At 42.9% G+C, this 21,808-nt stretch overlaps 1 protein-coding gene across 11 annotated transcripts in view; it reads right to left on the bottom strand.

The window, feature by feature from the left end:
• Window positions 1–21,808, bottom strand: part of CLTRN (collectrin, amino acid transport regulator) — a 129,368-nt gene that overhangs the window by 12,194 nt on the left and 95,366 nt on the right. For 6 of the 11 annotated variants that reach the window (XR_006719345.2, XM_045505080.2, XM_045505076.2 and 3 more), the window contains 3 exons: window positions 14,972–15,057; window positions 4,875–4,988; window positions 424–618 (listed from right to left, as the gene is read on the bottom strand). Coding sequence is in view for 9 of the 11 variants with exons in the window: in XM_045505080.2 (XP_045361036.1) it covers window positions 424–618; window positions 4,875–4,988; window positions 14,972–15,057 (395 nt within the window). In the remaining 2 variants the exon portion in view is untranslated. Of the gene's footprint in view, window positions 1–423; window positions 619–4,874; window positions 4,989–14,971; window positions 15,058–18,174; window positions 18,282–19,519; window positions 19,579–19,898; window positions 20,055–21,808 lie in introns of those variants that run through there. The other 5 variants (XM_045505079.1, XM_010968003.3, XM_074359411.1 and 2 more) reach the window with 5 other exon arrangements.

Below are 21,808 nucleotides of genomic sequence, written 5' to 3' on the forward strand. Positions count from 1 at the left end.
CAGCTGCAGACATTGGAAGAGGCAGGCCAAGGTGGGGAGGCATGAAAAGGCCTGTGGAACTACTGGCATCTGGAGGTGGATAACTACCAAAGATCAACTCTGCCTACCCAGAAAGTCTGCTTAGCTCTCTATATCCAGCTTACTAAATCATAACACAAATATTAAAATCAACTCTAGAAATGAAATATTTACATGGTGTAGAATAGAAACAAAGACAGTAATGGAAGGAGTCATAGTTAAATAAGGAACAATGAACTCCAGAAAGTCTATAAAAACAAGAGCATAAGAAATGTTTTGAAAATCACCAATTGTTTTTGGGTTCAGATAAGGGTTTATCTTCAGCTAGGGGAAAATCCTTTCATTTTTCCAAGTCATAGGGCAAAAGGAAAATGCTCTTTAAATCACTCCCTTTAGATATCTCACCTTCTATGTTGCTGGATTCCTGATAAAATCAATAGCATGGTTGCAACTATGACAATGCAAAATATCACACCAAATATAATAATCCAGATGGGCACAGGTGGGTCAGTAGGTGGTGCAAGAGTGGAAGGAATTCTTAAAAATTCCAGAGTCTGGTCATTCAAAAAGAAGGCATTGTTGATCCGGTTCCTATTCATTCTAAAACACAATGATGATTAAAAACAAGTTAGAAGAAACATTAGAAACAGAAGGTATAGCCCTATTTCTCCATGATTATAACTATCTCTATAAACAGGACATCCCCCTAGCATGAGACTTCAGGTTAAAAAGGCAGTTTGATGAGGGCAGTCATGCTGTGGTTTTCTTTTCATAAGCTGCACTGCCGGCTGCCAGAGAGATGCCTGTCTAGGCACTGCTGCCCTCCACTGTTGTGCATATCCTAGAAGTAACCCAAAGTCCTGAGTTGTGATCTCTGCCCACTGTTTTATTTTCTGACGGGTAGCATCTAGATTAAAATGACCGAGTTCTATTTAAGGTGGCTTACATAAATACCAACAGCTCGAAAAGATAAAGTAATATGTAAAAAGTGGGTGATAAACATGAGAAGAAAAGAAAACCAGGGGCAGAAAAGAAAACTTGAAGTCAGGATCAGCTGCAAATCCATCGATTTGATCTTTTTTTTCCATTCAATTCAACAAACATTTGCTGAAAACTTACTAAGCACCAGATACTGTGCTAGGTGTTGGAGATACAAAGTGAAATAAAAATACCCAAGGAGCTCACAGTCTAGAAGAAAGGCCAGTCAGTCCCTCCACAATCACAGTGCAGCAGAAACAGTTCTATGAAAGAGCTAACTAGGGGCACAGTGGGAGGACAGCAGAAGGGTGAGTATATCACAGTAAGAAGTCAGGGCTGCTTTCCTAAGAAGGCAACTTTTGAGCTGTGTTTTGAGGGACAAGCAGGAATTCTTTAGACCAGACTGTATAGAGAACACAGGAATTGGAGACATGGCATAGTATGATTTGTTCTGTAAACTGCAAGTAGTTCCATATGACTAAAGTAAATTATGCTTTAGGAGTCGAAAAGTCTAGAAAAATATGAAGGTAAATGCGTTACTTTTCCTAGGGAAAATCTGCACTTTTGGTGGTGGTGACAGTTAGGGAGAGGGTGGTAGCAAAAACTTATTTGACTGAAACGAAATAAGTGATTTCTAATTGGAATTTGCAAATTTGGTGAGAGGATTTCTTGGAGATACTGTATGGCCTTTACTGAATTCACACTAGACTAGCTGAGTTCATCTAGAGCAGCACTGAAAAACAGAATATAATATGAGCTTCACGTGTGACTTAAAATTTTCTAGCAGCTCCATTTCTTTAAAAAGTAAAAAGAAACAGGTAAAATTAATTTTAATAATATATTTTTGCCCAATATATATCCAAGAAAGTATAATTTCAACATGTAATCAATACTGAGTTGGTTCACATTTTATTTTGTGCTAAGTCCTTGAAATTCAGTGTGTACTTTACACTTAGAGCATATCTAATCTTGGACTAGATACATTTCAAGTGCTTGAGAACTACACGTGGCTGGTGACTATGGTATAAGGCAGCGCAGGTCTTGAACCTAAGAGTAATAGCTTGACAATCTCTGGAGATCAGAAGGGTAGCAGGAAAGACCTTCTTTAGCAAATGAACATCTATGGGGAGGCATGATTATTCATGAATGTGAAGGAGAATTCCAGCCAGAAAATCTACAGCAGGGGATAATTTTAACATAATTTTTATCAAACCACAGAGTGTTTTCCTTCTTCATAACTTAATATTGATAATGTGGCAACACAAACCTTGCTACAAAATAATGAACCCCACTACCAAGGTATAATTCAGAGTAAAATGCAAAGTTGCTCTGCATTCTTATTCTGTCTACCTGGTTGGTTAGCACTCAGGCTAATTAAAAGTTCTAGTTCAGTACAAACTATATCTCCAACCACTGCTGAAATCCCCAATAGGTGTCAATCACCATGGTTATCTTCCAGCCAAGATTGGCCTTGAATAAGGTCAGGTCTTCACAGTAAATCTAAAACAGACATCTTAGAACTGGTCTGTCATCCCTTCACTTAATTCCGTAAGTGTGGATATTCTAGTAGAGGGGAAAAAAAAAATCACTGGATGTGGTAGCAGTATCCCTGGGTTCAAGCCCTCACTATTTTTCTAGCATGGTGACCTTAGCAAATCAATTAATTTCCCTGAGCCTCATTTATAAACCAGGGATAATAATAATTACTCAAAAATGATTACTGTTGATACTAAATGCCACAAATGCATCAGAACATGCCTTGTGAACTAGAAAGTATTATGCAAACATTAGGTGGAATGAGTATTATTTTGTCCAACCACATAGATTCTTCAGCCTTGAAATTCCTATTGCCTGCCCTCTAGGTACCATCTCCTTTCTTTCCACTCAATCCTTCCCTCGTGGTACTGTTTCCTTTATTTTCATACACTCCTGATGAGCCCTATCTATTCCCTGATATAAATTATCATTCTATTAGCCATCCTTGCCCCCTAAATAGCTCCTCCTCCCAGGGTCTTTGAAACAGACATTTTGTTGTGAACATATTCATCTACATCCTCCACCTTCATCCCAAATACTCACTCCTCCTCCTCACATTAACTGAAGCCTGGTTTAACCAGAGTGCCTTCATTTACGTTGTAACCGTCTCAGGTCACAGAGCTTGAATAAAATCCCCTTTCTCATAAAATACAATATTCCTAATTCTTGCTCCCTAGGTGGTGAGTCTTAACAGTATTCTCAGTGGCAGAAGTGCAGAAACAATTTAGTTAAAACCGTCTTGTTAAAGCAGAATAAATTATTTACCATTGGTCTAGATCCTCAATGCCTTTGCTTCAGCAAGAAACATAGATGATTGTTCGCACAAAATCATTGGGTATTTGATTAAATACTTGTTATCTTAAATGTTAATATTTTACAAAGAGCAAGAGTTCTTTCACTAGATATTTCTCTTTGGTAAAGAGTTTAATACGCATTTCAGTAACTTGTAAACCCTTTGTAAGGAGAGTTGCTTTGTTTCACTCTTTCCTTTTCAGGAAATAGTTTATTTTGTGAACTCGTTCTTCCTATATACCTTTGCCCAACACCAGTCATGCGTGGGATTCAAAGTTTTGACACAAATAAAGTACACATTAATGGAAATAAAAACAAATGGCATCCTCTGCTTCTGAGAAGTAAAGAATACATTTCACTTTTGAAAGTTTGTTATGATCCCAAGGAGAGGAGGAGGGGAACTGTCAGGAAAAAATGTTTAAAACTTGAAATGGGCGAAAAATATCACTGAGTGCCCAGCAAGCTGACTTTTCTGGACAATTTCCACCTTTGTCTTTGAGTTATTTTGCAAATGTATAGGCTGTTGAAAACTGATATAATGTAAATGATTCTTGTCCACAGAAAATTAAGGAGAATTATGTCTGGTGAAACACTGCCTGATGGATAGCCTGGGGCATCTCTTCCTAAATGAATATCACCATTCCTCAATTCCTATATTTGTGTGCTTCCTTGAAGTCTCCTTTGAACCGGTTTTAAACTCTTACTAGTTTCCTCATGAATTAATGAGATAATAAAATCTTTGATAGCATTTATTTTTAATTTGTTTGAGAGTCATGATTTTCCTTTTTCACCCAAAAAGTATCTTTTAAAAGTAAAGACTGTACAGTGACTAAAGGCAAGACCTTAGAGACCCAAAAAATGTGAATATTTTTCTTGATTTTTAAATAAAAGTCAAAGATATGAGTTGTCCCTCAAAATGCCTTACATTTAATCTTCTCAACAACTCTGAGAGAAAAATACCATAATTATTCCTGTTTTATAGATGATAAGAGGAAGCAAAAGGAGGGGAAGTAACTTATCTATATTCAAATAGTGAGCAAGAGGCGAAGCCAGAATTAAAAACCTAAGCATTCAGACTTGAGACTGCATGTGGTGAACCATCACACAATAGTGCCGTACAAGGTGTTCTTGTCAGAGAAGACAGTACTAAACATTCTTGGTTAATATTTAAACCAGGGCTTCTCAACCACAACACTGACATTCGGGGTCGAATAGCTGTTTGCTGTGAGGTGCTGTCCTGGGCAGAGTGGGATGTGAACTGCATTCCTAACTTCTACCTACTCAATGTTGGTGGCCTCCCTACCGCCACGCCCAAGAACTATACAACAAAAATGTCTCCAGGCGTTGCCAAATGTCCCCTTGGAGGTCAAAGTGCCCCTGGAGGAGAACCAGTGATCAACACTAATTCCTACTACAAACCCACAAAATGAAATCTTTGACATCTTAATATATAAATCACTGTGAAGCAGAGAGAATTCCTCAAAAGCTAAGAAAACAGCTGAATTAATCAAGTTGATTTACCAGTACAAGGCATATTCAGCAGTGATTACCTTATAGCTGACTGTATCTCCACAGCAGGAAGGGTGTGATTTTTTGAAGGATCTGTAACCACAAACCAGAATGACACCCGCTGGGTTACATTGCAAAGTAGGACGTGGGAAATCCTGCAGATGATAAGAAGAAAAAAATGCATTATAAGCAAATATGAAATTGCATTAGATATTCCACTCTAACGTTATTACAATCTTAAGAGGTGTCTTAGTTACAAATGAAATCATTTCTACCATTATGAAAAAATTAAGAAGAAAATAATACAGAAAATTTCCTTTTATTTCAAAATCATACGCTGAGGGATCATTCCTTAAATAAGGAATCCACAAAAAAGACAAAAAGAGAATGACTCAGAGGGTGTTAGGTATCTCACTGCCCATCACCTGTGAGCTGATGGCATCCCCACTTCCTCAACATTTGGGTACCTCTGATAGAGAAACCTTTTGTGTCTCTGCATCAAGATCTTTTTAGTGTCCTCCTCATTCAGCCATCCACCTCTTAGAACCAGACAAATCTGTTGCTTCCTCTGTTTGCCAGACTTTCTGCCCCTCTCCCACTCCAGGATTAAGGCTGGTCCAGTAACACACCTCCAAACCAAAGTGCTATAATCATTTACCAGCAGGCTTTCAACACTATTTTTGTGGTTACCTGCTTCCAACTGTAACTGGAAATGTGACTCATTCTATTCTATATACCTGGATCACCAGTAGATATGACAAGAAAGAAATGGCATTAGTGTTCAGATAGAGAAAATCTGTATATAAATGTATGAAGCAGGAAAACTATAGGAGAGTTCACATTAAACCAAAGATGTCAGGGGTAAAACATAAATCCTGACTGCCTTTCACCATGTCCTTAAGAGCAAAATTGCAGTAAGTGACGTTAGCAATCATTCTAGAAGAATAAAACACACATCCCCTTTACCAATACAAGTAAATTTGCTCTTTCCTTAAAGGAGCATTCAAGTGCATTATGCTCATTTTTACAATCATGAAAGAGAGGGCCCATCTGTGAATTTTCTGTAATTTTCAGACCTGGTAGAGAGTATTCTATTTTCTCCCTTTCACGTCACATGCAAAGTCAAGGCACTCCTAGGCCCCTGGGCCCAGACCAAGCGCGGGGCGGAAGTGGGAAGCAGGAGGTTCCCCGCCTCAGGCAGCACGGGCGCCCTCGAGACCCGGATGTCCGCGGGGCGCTGCATCTGCGCGCGCAGGACCCCGTGCCCGGACGGCCTCGAGGAGCCGACGCCCTGTGCGCGGGGCTTACAGCCAAAGCCAACCGTCGCCCTCGCCCTGTGCGCTTCGCGTCTACGACTCCGACTCCGAGGACGTGCGGAAGCCGAAGCCCCTCGAAGGCCCCGCCGCCGCCGCCGCCGCCCCGCGATCATGGGCAGCTACCTGAGCAGCTACCTGAGCAGCTACCTGGGCACAGCCAAGGCCACGCAGCCGCTCCCCGCCCGGGAGCGCCGGGCCCCGCGGCCCAGGCCCGCCCTCAGCACCAGCCGCCTGCCGGGCCCCGATCACTGCCCCATCGTGTGCATCCGCCCGGTCCTGAGCGACAGCCCGCCCCCTGCCGCCCCGCCCCGCCGCCGCGACCACGACGCGGCCCGCCGGGCCCTGCTGCCCGAGGCCTGGAGGCGCTTTCCCAGCGGGCCGCCCCTCCGCACCGCCGTGGGGCTGGATCTTCTCGGCCGTCGCAGGAGTTACCCGTGGGCCGCCCGGAACCCCCGCCGCAGCCGGAGCCTGGTGACCATCAAAATCGCCCCGCCTCAGCACAGAGGGAGCATCTACTGCTGTCCCCCCGCCCAGGAGCAGCCCGACCCCTGCGCCAAGGAGACCGTGCTGAGGGCCCTCAGCCAGTGCAAGAAAGGGAAAAGGAAGTTCGACGGGCCGCTCTGGTTTGAGAGCCCCGACCCCAAGAGAAGCAGTCAGAGCCCGGAGCGCAGGCTGTCGGCCTTCCAGCCCGTGTGGAGAGATGGCGTCGTCCGGTCCTTTGTGCCCAAGACTGGGCCTCTGAGAAGCTCCAGCTCCCAGTGCAACCGCGACTGAGAGGAGGACACTGACTCGGGCCTGACTACCCCCGGCCCCCTCGGACCCCCCCCCCCCCCGCCCATCTCCCCTGGGCAGGACCCCCAAGCCCAGAGCCACCTCTCCCACCCTGCAGAGCCCGCATTCAGGAAGCACCGCTGAGAGCCAACCCTTTGCCTCCTCCTGCCCACCCGCCCCTCCTGCCTACTCCCCAGAACACCCTTCTCGGGAAGGGATGCTCTCCCTTACTGCCCAGTTTAGAGTTTAAAGGTTGTTCTTTGTTTAAGTAATAAAAATTGTTTTATTAGCCTAGAGATTGTCATTGTCTTTCTTTCAAAGGTTCAAATAGTAGGATTTGGTCCACACCATGGTTTCTCCACCCTGGCACAGCAGGGGCCAGGTAATTGTTTGTTACGTGCTGCCTTCTGCATTGTAGGGTTTTAGCAGAATCCCGGGTTTCTATGCTCTGGGTGCCAGGAGACACCCACATGGTGACAATAAAACACATTTCCAGTCATTGCCAGATATTGGGGGGGGGGTGAGGAGGTGCAGAATGACACGGGTGCAGAACCACTGAAGGACAGTGCCCTCTACTGGCAGAAACAGTCAAGCTTGGTCTTCCAAAATGTGCGGTTTTCAAAGACAGATGAACAAAACAAGGTGGTGTGTGCTTGGCAAAAACACTTCCCCCGTTTCGTAGAAAGCTGTTGGCTGTGAACGACTCATGTTTTTGGCCTTATCAATAACCAGACAATACGGATTTTTTAAAATGAGCTACTCATTTTACCTCTTCAGCTTGGCGAAAAGTAAAAAGTTAAATAGTATCGAGTGCTGGTAAAGATGCAGAGAATTGGGTTTCTAGGCTGTGCCGTGGGTGTTAATGGGCTCGGCTCTTTGGGAACAGCATCTGGAAGTGTTTGCTAGAACAGAGTGTGGCTGTCACAAACACACACTAACACAAACACACACACACACACACACACAACACACGCACCGATTACTGAGGATGTTCTTGATAACACCCTTTGTCAGAGCAGAGGACTGGAACAAACCAAATGTCCACCAGTACGGGAAGGGATAAAGTAAATGAGGTGTGTGCTATCCAGGGTAAACTAATCCACAGATTAAAGGAAAGACAGAGCCCGGGGTTTCTCTACAATTAGCTTTGGGCCAGATAATTCTACGTCGGGGATGCCCTGAGCACTGAGGGATGTTGAGCAGCAAACCCGGCCTCTACTGACTAGACAGCATCAGGGCCACCTCCGGGAAGCGATGATCAAAAAGTCTCCAGCCGTTTTCAAATAACCTCTGAAGGACAAAAACCACCCCGGGGGGAAACTACTGATCTAGAGTTACACTTTCTCTTTTATAAAAGGGCAAATCTCAAAACTACACTGTTGAATGAAGAAGATGGGAAGGGGCATATTACGGATAGCACAAGGCATGTATAGAAATTAGGCAAATACAAAGTGACACTGCTGGCATAACAGAGGAAGCCAGAAACCAGGTAAGAGATCATCTGGACGCTTTGCCTGTATTGTTCTTTCCATCGAAAGCCTCTCTAAATGCTGTTCAAACATGAATTTCATGGCACCCCTCTTTAGAGACTCAGAGAATAAGCTGTAAACAAAGCAAAGTCCCTTCTCCCTCCCTTGGAGCATGCTTTCTGAGGGGGCGGAGACAGAAGGTCAATACCTAAATAAACAAATACACACACTGGCAGGTGGGGAGATGCTCTAGGAAGGAAAACAGAGCTGGAGGACGGATGCACACAACTCCATCAACACACTGCGGCCCCAAATGCTTTCCTCTCCCCATCACCATGGAGCTCCGCTGTCCCTTACTACGAATTCAAGTTCTTCACTCTGTTTCCATTGGGTGGCAACTCACACTTTACCGTGGCACCTTGGCAAATAAAATGAAAATATTTTACCCACTTAGAAATAAAGAGTTCCAAAGTATTAAAATTGTTGCTGAACATACTCAACCCAACATTTCAATAGAGACAGTTACTGTTGGATATAACAAGCCCTAGACTAAAACTCTAAAAATCAAGCTTCTGTTTTGAAGTCTACTACCTACCACTTGCTAGACTTGAGACAAGGCATCTCACTCTACATGAGTTACTAGAAAGGGCTTAATGTGTCAATGGGGGTACTGTTGGCATTATGAGTAGGAAAGTCCTTGTTACGTGGGACTCTCCTGAGCTTAGCATCACGTGATTATCTCTCATCGCCTCCCTGTAAATGCCACGGCACCCTCAGTCAGAGATATAACCCCACAACACACTACATTTCTATATGCTACCTGCACATGCTATGGGCATGAGGTCAGTACCATACACAGGTGAGGCACACCTAGAAACGTCTTCAAAAGTGTCAAGGTCATGAACAACAGGCAGAGCAGGGTCATCAAAAACAAAGGAAGTTGCAGAAACTGTCACAGACTGGATCAGACTAAAATGGAGTAGGTTTTGGAACAGAAAAAGGACATAGGTCTTTTAAAAAGGAGATCAAAAAGTTCCATAGTTTAATAGTATTGAACCAATGTTAACCTCTTAATTTCGATGTATCGATCATGGTTATTTAACAGAACGGCATTAGGAAGCAGGTGATGGGTCTAGAGCAGAGTTTCGCAGCCTCATCACGATTACCATTTTAGGCTGGATAACCCTGGCTTGTGGGAGGTTTTCTATTCTTCTGTAGCAAGTGTAGCAGCCTCCCTAGCTTCCACACACTAGATGCCAATAGTACATCCCACTGTGAAAACCAAAATGCGTCCCGACATTTCCACATATCCTCGGGAGTGGTGGGAGGACAAAACCCCTGCAGGTCGATGACTGCTGGCACACAGAATCTCTCTGTGTTATCTCTGCAATTCTTTTGTAAATGCATATGTATATAATATATATATTTCAGATTTATACGAACACACACACACATACACAGAAATACAGGAGCAAAGCAGTTATTTTTAAAGTTTCCTGGACATAACAAAATGCTCTATAAGAAAACAAACAACCGAATCCAAAAACAGGCAGAAGACCTAAACAAGCAATTATCCAACAAAGACATACAAGTGGCCGGTAGGCACATGAAAAAATGCTCAGTATTGCTAATGATCAGAGAAATGCAAATCAAAACTACAATGAGGTATCACCTCACACCGGTCAGAACGACCATCATTCAAAAGTCCACAAATGATAAATGTTGGAGAGGGTGTGGAGAAAGGGAGCCCTCCTGCACTGCTGGTGGGAATGTGGTTTGGTGTAGCCATTATGGGAAACAGTATGGAGATTCCTCAAAACACTAAAAATAGATCTACCATATGATCCAGCAATCCTATTCCTGGGCGTATACCCAGGAGAAACTCTAATTCAAAAAGACACATGCACCCCAATGTTCATAGCAGCACTGTATACAATAGTCAAGACATGGAAACAGCCTAAATGTCCATCAACAGATGACTGGATAAAGAAGTTGTGGTATATTTATACAATGGAATACTATTCAGCCATAAAAAGAATAAAATGCCATTTGCAGCAACATGGATGGTCCTAGAGATCATCATTCTAAGTGAAGTAAGCCAGAAAGAGAAAGAAAAATACCATATGAGATCACTCATATGTGGAATCTAAAGAAAGGAAAAAAAAGGACACTAGTGAACTCATCTACAAAACAGGAAAACAGACTTGCAGACATAGTAAACAATCTTATGGTTACTGGGGAAAGGGGGTAGGAAGGGATAAATTAGGGAGTTTGAGATCTGCAAATGTTAACCTTATATATAAAAATAGATTAAAAAAACAAACTTCTTCCGTATATCACAGGGAGCTATATTCAATATCTCATAATAATCTTTAATGGAAAAATATGAAAACGAATGTATGTATATATACTCATGGCTGGGACATTGTGCTGTACACCAGAAACTGACACATTGTAACTGACTGTACTTCAATTTAAAAAAAAGGCAATGGGTCAATAATAGTTCTTACTGGCTTCATTGATAATATATCACAAATACAAATGTACTTTGAAGATAAGAAAGCTGTATTAAACTGTAAGATACTGGCATCCATCAGCATAATGCTGGTCTTAATAATTATGTCAAATTTTAAAAAATTAGTTATGTTATGTATTCAAATGTATTGAGTATTTATCAGGGTATCTCTCATTCTACTGGTGTCTTAAGAAGCACCATTTCCATCATTTCTCCAAGATTCATGTTAGCAAAAAAGGTGCATAGTCTTAGCTGCTCAGGGTTTTCCTCAATAGAAGAATACTAGTATCCGTCCTACATGATGACTCGGTCAAGAAGAGTCACGTCTAAGATTTTAAGCAAACAAAAGAGTAAACTTGTCCTCTACAAACATCACCTGTAGAAATGTAATCACAGAGATGTGTTTACATTTTGTTCAGATGTAGGCAGTTGAACTAGGAACGGGTAAGTCCACTTCCTATAGTAGCAAGGGTGTGAGGAAGGGGCCAGGGACAAGCACACCCTGCTTCTGGAGACAGCTGCAAGGCAAAGGCTGCAGAAGAAGATGGAGACACCCTTGGGTGCTGCAGCTTTCTCCTTGTTTGGATGGTGCTTTGAGAAATGAACTGATGTCTTGGCTACCACAAGAGTAAGAAACCGAGGTCCAACAAGAGGTAAAACCCAGGCAGTGGGGAGCTACTCCTACCATGGCCGTTCCCGCCACGGTCACCGGGAGAATACCCACCCAGGGGACTAAGCTGCGACAAGAGGGAGAAATGGGTGGAAGGACACTGTCTTCTTGTGTCCACCGTACCCCACAGACAGGCTCCTGGTTTCAGAGCCGAGATGTTAAGCATGCTTCATTCACTCACAAATGTTTACTGAGAACTAACAATGATTAGCCAATATGGCCAGGGATGGGTAGGAAAAGAGCCCTACTGCAAGGGCTTTTAGATTCCATGGCCCTGCCCATAAGTGCCAGGTCTAGAAGTTTAGTGCCGTTAAGACCCCTGAAGATCAAGGTCACAGCCTCTGAGCTCACCAGAAGATTGAAGCCCAAATGCAAGCAAAAACTCCCGAGATGCCAGCATCTGCCCTCAGGCCTCCATGCCTCGTCTGAGAATAGACCCAGGACAGTGGGGAGGGCAAAGGGCTTCTGGGTTTCACGTGGCTTGTCCACAGTCTTTGTCAGGAGGGGCTCTGATCCCTGCCTTGAGTAGGACTTCACAGTCTTCAAGCTTAGAACAGCCTTTTAAGTTTTATCAGCTGAGCGTCACCTGGGAGACTATCAAACACTCTGTCCATCTGCAACACAAGAATCTCCGGGCCCTGGGGCTTCAGGGCACGGCTCAAGTCTGACCTGCACTGTGAGCCCCTGTGTTCCTGAAGTGTGGCCCTTGTGCGCCCTCAGTAAGGGATTGTGAGAAGAATGGATGGATGAATGAATTAACAAAATGGAGTAATGAACTCCATTGATTTTACTCACTGTTTCTACATTATTCCAAAAGAGTCAAACTGACGAAGTAAATTGGGCCAGCGCTGCAATAATAGAAAAGAGAGGCAGGAAAGGAGGGAGACGACTTCCCTAAAACTTTGTTTCCCAATCAGAAATACTCAAGACAACGTAACAACACAGAAAACTCTCCAGTATAAGAAGACGTCTGAATATAGTGTAGCTAGGGGTAGCCAAGCAAAGGTGTACATGTAAGGAAAGTTGGTGCTACAGGAAGTTACACGAAGATGGACTGTACAGATTTCAGTAGTTAATTTACTTAGCGCCCAAAAGGTGCAAATTCCTCCCATTTATAGATTATGCACAACTAGCATGACTTCTTCCATGGTCTTTCTTCCAAATGTGACCTCACTGAAAGCCACTAAGATCTGCACAAAATGGGAAATTTATCAGCCACCAACACTTATTGAACCAACCATGTCTTTTGAAAGAATGTTTTGATGTAAGAAAGAAACTAAAGTGCCTAAATTTTAAAAGTTCTCTTCATAAGAAAAAAGAATCTGTTACAATGTATGGTGAAGGATGTTAACTAGAAGTACTGTGGTGATCATTTCACAGTATATAACAATAGCAAATCATTTTGTTGTTCTCCTGAAACTAATATGATGTGGTATGTCAATTTTGCCTCAATGGAAATAAATAAACTGAAATGCCATTAGCACGACTTGAAGAGAAATCCTATATTTTCAAGATTTGTAAATATAGATGGGTCTGTTGGAATTCTTTGAATTCACTTGAATAATAATTTTGTCTGACTACTTTACAAAGGAACAATATTTATGCACATACAAATTGCTGTCAGCAAATCGGTAAAAGGGCAAAAATGTCCACCTCCTTTCCTCGAGTGTGGGGAACCCTGGTCTGAAGGTAATTCTCTCAGAACTGGCTCCCGGGCCGTTTCCCGTTTCCCATCCCTGGCGCCAGACAGGGCCAACTGCCTCCCAGGGGAGGGAAGAATCAGGCTCTTGTTACTGGAAATCAAAGGACTAAAAAGGGGCCGGGCTGCTCTTTTACAAGCACAAGACCGTTAATCCCCTTACCATGGATACAACAGCGTGTTGTTCCTTCTCAGATCACAAGACTTATCCCTGCATATTTAGAGGAAGAAACCCATTCCATGCCCCCCACCATTTAACTCAGAAACACAACACTGTGCCTGGGTCACACTTCTATCCCCCCAGCTGAATATGATAAATTATCCCCAAAAGCCAATATTTGAGTAAACTAGGCAGGTAAAATCTCAGTTTAATGGGAAAAACAGACTGAAGTTTAAGTTCATATTTCCCAAGATACTACTTTCAACATTTAAAAAGTCATCTGTAGTGACCCAGGAAGAGTTAAACTGAGGCAGGTACCACCAGACACTGTGGTAACATGAAGCTATTTAACACCTTATGATCTGGCACCTACCAACCTAAGCAGTCAGAAGCTGCAGACAGCACGCAGGGCTGGGCAGATGTGTGAGCCTGCCCACACAGGCCCTGACCGTGCGCTTAGCGTGGGGAGAAGCATGGAAACAGGTCTGCTGTCGGAGGGCAGGCCGGCTCCTCAGAGAAAGGGAACCAGTTTCTTCTTCCCGCTCACCTATCAGATCCACCATTTCACCTCCAGAGAGGAAGAGTGATGGTGGAGAGTAGAGAGAAAGCAGGAGCGTTACCCTAATCATGAATACAGATGGAAGGAAACATCCCAAATAGGGAAGGTTCCTCTGAAGGAACAGATAAAAGTGTCTAACTATTCAAAATTGTCCTAAAGCTTTTAAGAAAATAAATGCAGTGCTATGATAGGTACCAACAGTGGGACGAACTCATACATATTTAAGTTATTTTCAAAATGAGTGCTATGGACTTATTTATTCCCTTCCCACCCAAGTTCATCTGTTGAAGCTCTAACCCCAAATCTGACTGTATTTGGACACAGGGCCTGTAAGAGATAATTACAGTTAAATGAGGTCATTGTGGTGGAGCCCTGACAGATAGGATTAGTGCCTTCATACAAAGAGAGACCATAATGCTCATTCTCCCCAGCTGCCTCTCCCTCAACAAAGAGATCACGTGAGCACACAACAACTTGGTGGCACCTGCAAGCTGAAAGAAGAGGCTTCAGAATGAAACCTACCTTGCCAGCATCTTGATCTTCAACTTCCCAGCCTCCAGAACTGCCTCCAGAAACAAATTTCTGTTGTTTAAGCCCTCTAGTCTGTGGTATTTTGTTATGGCAGCCCGAGCAGACCAATACAATGAGAAAAGAATTCTTCTCTTTCTATCTTATCTATGTATCTATGTATCTATGTATAAGAGGAATTTGTGTAAAATAAAAATGTAGAAAGCTTATGACATGTAAATACACATTTTTTATATTTATCTTCACAGTGCCTATTGAACGAAGAGCACTGTTTCAGAAGATGATATAACCATAAGGTGAACATTATAAAAAAATTTTTAAATGTTAAATTCGAATGTGGATCCCTTAAAAATGAGATTGATAAATTATTTTCAAGATTGAGCTTTGACTTAATGTACTGCCTCAAATAATACTGCCAATAATCAATTAAGACTTTCCATTGTTTACTTACTCAGTTGTTTCTCTGTTAGGAACTTTTCTCATGGAGAAAGCCACCATTGCTTTGAAGAGATATTCTTCATTTGTATCCCAGGCATACTGAAAGAGAAGTAAAACTGAGAATGTAACGTCAAGAGGCACAGGGTAAAAAATGATCCACTGGACTCTAATTGTGGCCACAGTGGTGTTGGGATGTGTGTGTGCGTGTGTGTGTGTGTGTGTGTGTGTGTGTGTGTGTGTATCTGTCTATCTGTCTCTCTCATCTTTCTTATATACTAATGACTGGAGACCCATGGTATATCATGTCACCATAATGTTCAGGATAGACTTTCCTGGGTATTCTATCGTTTCAAGAGTAGTGTGTTTCCCACTGCATTATCTTCTTCAAAACTTGCAGTATTACTAGCCAGTCAACAAATAGGGCATTTGGACATCTCATCCTGGACATCCTCAGTGGTCGGTTCCCTTCCTTTCTGTCTGTCTTCCATCATAAACTGACTCCCCATCTCAGCTCCCTTTCCTTTATTAATATCAGTACAATTTTTCTTTTTATTTTCTTAGCTGAAAGCTTCAGTTTATGTGCATGTTATGGGCTGAATTGTACCTCCCCTGAAGAAATGTATATATTAAAGTCCTAACCCCCAGTACCTCAGAATGTAACCATATATGGAGATAGTGTCTTTACAGAGGTGATTAGGTTAAAGTGAGACTATTAGAGTGGGCCCTAACCCAGTATGACTGGGGTCCTTGTAAGAAGAGGAAATCTGGACACAGACACGCAGAGAGGGAAGACATGTGCAGACACAGGGAGAAGACGGCCATCTACAGGCCAAGGAGACAGGCCTGGAACACATCCGTCCCTCACAGAACTCAGAAAAAACCAACACTACTGACACCTTGGTCTTGGATTTCTGGCCTCCAGAGCTGACAGAAGAGAAATTTCCATTGTTTAAGCCACCCAGTCTGTGGTACTGTGTTACAGCAGCCCGAGCAAATGGAAGTGGCTGACCCCAGATTTTAGGTGTGTAATCAAGTATAACTGGAGAAAGTCACAAAACGGTGTGCTGGCTTAACTCTAAATTCCTGATGGCCTACTCCCAAATTGTCTGGGATTCCCTTAGGATTCTCCATTGGTTTTCTCTCTCTCGTGGTTCAAAACAACTATTTCAAACCTCCTTCAGTCCCTCCCAAACCTCAGTGTTTTCCTTCACACCTCACTCTCATTAGACACTCTTGTTTCATAATTTTTGGATACATCTCAGAGTCATCCATTTAAACTCCCCCATCCTCCTGACACCAATACAAAACTTCCTCCACAGGCACACATCTTAACCACATCCTCTCCCAAAGGGCCAGATGTGGTATTTCTCTTCCTGTCAATGGCTGATCCACCCACTTCTATTAGGATAGCTTCCATTAAGCCCTTCTCAGGATCTAAACAGTATCAGTTTCCCCCTCTCTTCTGTGTATTCAATGCTGAAGGGAGCCCGCCCATAGACTTTAAACTATGCTCAAGTCTTTCCCATTAAACCAACAGCAAAACCTTTTTTGTGGCTGTGTAGTATTCCTGTGTGTATATATGTGTGTGTGTGTGTGTGTACACACCATAGCTTTTTTATCCAGTCATCTGTCAATAGATATTTAGGTTGCTTCCATGTCTTGGCTATTATAATAGTGCTGCTCTGAACAATGGGGTGCATATACTTTTTGAATTAGAGTCTTCTTTGCGGTAACATGGATGGACCTGGAGATTATCATACTAAGTGAAGTAAGTCAGAGAAAGACAAATATCATATGATATCACTTATACGTGAAATCTAAAAAAAAAAAATGACACAAATGAACTTATTTACCAAACAGAAAAAGACTCACAAACAGAAAACAAATTTATGCTTACCAAAGGTTAAAGGGTGGGGAGGGATAAATTAGGAGTTTGGGATTAGCAGACACAAACTATTACATATAAAACAGATAAACAACAAGGTCCTATTGTATAGCATGGGAAACTATATTCAATAGCTTATAATAACCTATAATGAAAAAGAATATACGTATGACTGAAATATTATGCTGTACACCAGAAATTGATATAACATTGTAAATCAACTATACTTCAATTTTTAAAAATTAAAAATAAATAAACAAAAAACCCCTCAGCAAAACCAAATCACTTTACTCACTCCTCCTTCCCCTACCTACTTCTCTCTCTCTCCTGCCCTTCACAGCCAAAATTCTTAAAGTTGTCCATACTCTGGTCTTTACATGTTCACTGCCCACTTATTCTTAACCTCCTCCACTATCGGCCTTCCCGTTCCGCCACACCACACAGTGGCTCTCTAAAGTCACAGTGACCTCTGTGGTGCTCAACACAATGAGCATTTTTCAGTCTCATCTTGCTTGGCCTCTCAACAGCATTTGATGCTCTCGAACACTCCCTTCTTCTTAAAGCACTTGCTTCCCTTTGGTGATACAGCTTTCTCCTGGTTTTCCTCCTGCCCCTCTGCCCCCTTTGCAGGTTCACCGTCTTCCACCAGGGATTGAAGTTTTAGAGAATCGCAAAGCTCTATGCTAGACCCTCTCCTCTTGTCACCCTCCACTTTCTCCCTCAACACCATCATCTACTCCAGGCTTTCATTATCACCTTTGTGCCAATGATGCAGGAGTGTCTATCTCAAGCCAGCTCTGTCCTTGCCTATTTGACAGTAACACCTCCAACTCAATAAGTCCAAAATTAAAGCCATGGTTTTCTTGTCAGTACCCGGTTCTCTGACTCATAAATAGGCCATCATCCATCCAGTTGCATAATTAGAACAAAAGCTTATCCTTAACCCTTCCTTCTCCTGTCCCTGCCATCCAGTCCCTGCAGCTCTCAAATCCCTTCACTGCTCTCCCTCCACCAAAACGCTGTACTCCAAACAGCCACCATCTCTCACCTACCCTCCTCCAACTGCCTCCTAACTGGTTCCTCCTTTCTACTCTAGTCCCCTTATCTGTCTTCCACACTGTGGCCAAAGGGTCTTCCCAACACTAATTCTGTCATGATGTCTCTCCCATAAAACTCCCACTTGCTTTAAAGATAACATCAAAACTCCCCAACACAGCCTGCATACTCTTTGGCCTGAACCCTCCTTCCTCTCTAAGCTCGTCATGCGCCACGGTCCTCCTCACTGCTCCAGTTCCAGACACCTCAGCCTTCCTTCCACCCCTCACTCTCACCAAGCTCCTCCCTGTGACAAGCCTTCACACGTGCTGGCCGTTCACTCTTGTTTTCTTTGATCCCCTGGTTCACTTCTACTCATGCTTTAGACCTCACAGCAAACGCCTGTCACTGAGGCCCCTGATGAGGCCCAAGCTCCTACGTACTTCTTCCTGGAACACTTGGCTGAGATTGCACATTTGCATTTGGTTCAGTAAATGTTTAATGGACAACCAATTCTCCCACTACTATAAGCTCCACAAGGCCAAGGAAGCAGGGATTTTGCCACAGTGCACCCCCACCAACCAGCCTGGTGCCTGCCCTCAGAGGGTCCTGGGATCAACAACCCTCTGTACCGGCAGAGACCGGATTCTGCAGTCAAACTGCCTGGGTTCAAACCTTCCCTCTGCCCCTTGTTGACTTGAGATCTTGAGTAGGTTAAAGTCTTTGCAATTCAGTTTTCTCATCCATGTAATGAGAATGGGCATATCTGTGCCACGTTCCTTAAGGGGCTGTTGTGAGGGCTACATGAGCTAACGTGAGCAAAGGGATCAGAAAGGTCCCAGCTAGAAAGTAAACTAAGTTCTCAATGAAGGCTGCTGGTTATAATGACTATTCCTCATTGAGTGAACAAAATTACACATTAGCGGACTGGCCTGCAAACTCAACACTTCTAAGTTTCTTTAGCATGCTTTTATCCTTTCTAGCCTGAGTCATCTTACTATCGCCTTCTACTGGTGAAAATGCTCACAGACCACACCAAAACTGAAACCAGAATTACACACCATCTTATTAATTCAACAGTCCTTACCGTTCCTATAGCTAGCTGAGCCCCATGAGTGTTTCTTTAACTTCAATTTCATAAGCATATATTTCATGTTGTTACTTTGATATTTGAGAAGAATTGAAGAAACTTCATGTTAGAATTGGAAAATCTTGTGCTATGAAAGATCTCATGTGGGTGAAACATGCCCTCTTTTCAACGATGAGAGATCTGACTGACAAAATTCAAATGACAACAACAGTGAAGAGCAGAGCCCAAGCCAGACCTGAGTGCCTGACTCAGGCCCCTTTGCTCCACTACACTAGGGTGAAACGGTTAGGCTCACAAAATTGTTTTGGGTGAGACAAAACTTCCTATATTTCCTAGCATACACTGCAGATTAAATAATTTAGGCAAAATCACTTCATTAGCAATTTCTACTTCACTATAATTTTCTTTTTTGCTTTAAGAAAATCCCAGATATGAGGTTTTGAGAAGTAATCCAGACAAGTTGAAGATAACTCTGCAGAGAGACTCATATCAGAGAAAGCAGTGTTATTAGCAAAGAAAATTTAAAATGAACATGCAGGTTCTTCACTTACTGCTTTATCTCCCAGAGCTGTTCTGATACTAAGTCTCACTTTAAAAGCATTTTCTCCATCTGTCAGAGAGGAAAAAAGAGAGAGTAGTATATGATGATAAAATCTGCCAAAATGGAGCCTGATAATCCTAATATTTAATGCAACTTAAATCAACAGAACCCAGAACTACAATTAAACTGCCCCAAATACTCCTGAAAGTTTAACTTCAGTCATTTTAGGTGGTTGAAATTTCTCTTTCAAACTCATAACACATTCACAGGCTCAACTTTCAAGCCACGACACGGTGGCAGATTTAGAAAAATAAAGAGGCCTTTCAGTCAAAGACTTGTCAATCATTTAGAAAACTGTTAATCTATTTTAAGTTTCAAGGCTTACGTACCTGGCTGACAGAGTTCAGCATGAATAGCAGTCACCAGAAAAAAGAGCAGCCACAACATTCTTTCAAAGTGGAAAACACAAGGCAAACGGAGGGAAAAAAAATCCACCCTCCACTTAAAGCTGCCTTAGCCATTCTGTGACCCGGATTAGAATATCAGACAAACGAGCAAGCCACCACCTAAAAGGTTTAATGATTAACCCCCATCATTTGGGTTAATACTTTGATAGAAGCAGCTCATCTCCTGTCAGTTATTTACAAAGAAAATCTGTTTGGAAAACAGATTAGTCGTCCTTTCCAAACTCTACCTCCAAAGAATATTTTCTCTGCTGACTCAAAAGTCGGAATCCTCCCCCGGCCCCTTCTCCCGCTGTTGTCTGGTTAAACGCACGGTGGAAATTGGCCCTTTCTGGAGGTTCTCCTTGGCATCAACTTTCCATCTTTTCAGGGCTGAAATATCTGGCTTATAGATACGCTATCTTCATTTAGGAAACAAACATCACTCCCTTCTATCTCTGGTGAACAAAGGACACCCTTCCAAGACTGGCCTCCTCTGACTCTCACCTCCCCAGGTAAACATCCAGGAGAGCTTCCAATGCTAAGGGAATGGCTCTGGTCAGCCCTAAGGTCTGGTAGTTGTGTAACATCAAAGTTAACGCGGTAGAGCAGTGCTGTCCAATGGAACATTCTGTGATGGTGGACATGTTCTATACCTGCACTTCTCAACATGTGTACAATATGCACGACACGGCAGCCACCGGGCAGAGGTGGCTGCTGAGTACCCGAAATGGGGCTAGTGCTGCCAAGAAAGAGAACTGTTCCTTAATTTAATTTGATGTAAGTAAAAAACAGTGGCTAAACAACTACACTGGTCAGTGCAGCTACAGAGCAGTCATTAGGAGTGACCTACCATGAACTAGTTTCGCTGGATTATTTCTCTAACCCTCAAAACAGCACCTCACAGTTGCTGTGCTACAGTCATCTTACATATGAGGAAACCCAGGATCCGGTGTTTAAGGCACTGGAGACAACAGAAGGATGGAATGGGTGCCACTTTACCAGCCTGGATGCCTTATACTTGAACACTGTCGCCACCACACTGAACAGTACTGCGTCCTGGGTCATCAGGGGTCAACAGTGAAATTGTAACGAAGCTCAGAGATGCGCTGGGGTCAAGGTAATGAGCGGGAAGAACCTTCCCCTAGCGGGCATTCTACAGGTGCCAGTCAGGCCCCGCGGCGGGTCCATGTCAGGGCTTTCCCTTCCACCACGCTGCCTCTTCATGAATTCAGTCCCCAAATTCCACCTTGTGGCCTGAAAACCATGGACGGAAAAATTAAACTGGGTGACCCTGCTGTTAAATAGAAATTTTGGATTTTTAAAGCAACAAGAAGAAAAATCTCGACAACTACACTTCTGCAACACAGCATATCATTTGAGGGTCAAATCATTTCCCCCTCCTAGTGAGGGTAACAGTCTATCACAGATGACCCATTTCTGTCAGCTAACTCCACCTGAGGAAGCTTCTTCTCATCCCCTTCACCTTGGTTACAAGGGCACAGAGTCAGGAAGAGTCGTACTAGACAGAGAGGCGGCCAAAAGTTAACTCAGTCATTCCAGCAATTTCACTATTAGGTGAGATGGAAATTGCCTAGAAGGAACAGCTCATGTAACTAACCCCTGAAAGTGAAGTCAGACTAGATGAAGTTATCTTAGGAAATGTTAGACTAGATAAAGGCATCTTGGGGGAAAAAGCCAATAGATAGAGATTATAACAAAGCTGATTATCTGCATCGAGGAACAAAGCCGTGTTAGAGAGAGAGAAATCTGATTCAGCTTTCCTTTGGCCTTAAAACTTCATGAAAGTATCAAATGCTTCTCTTTTGCTTTTACTTAGTCACTTATGTGACTAG

The sequence above is a fragment of the Camelus bactrianus genome, chromosome X (assembly GCF_048773025.1).
Source record: "Camelus bactrianus isolate YW-2024 breed Bactrian camel chromosome X, ASM4877302v1, whole genome shotgun sequence".
NCBI classification, from domain to species: Eukaryota; Metazoa; Chordata; class Mammalia; order Artiodactyla; family Camelidae; genus Camelus; species Camelus bactrianus.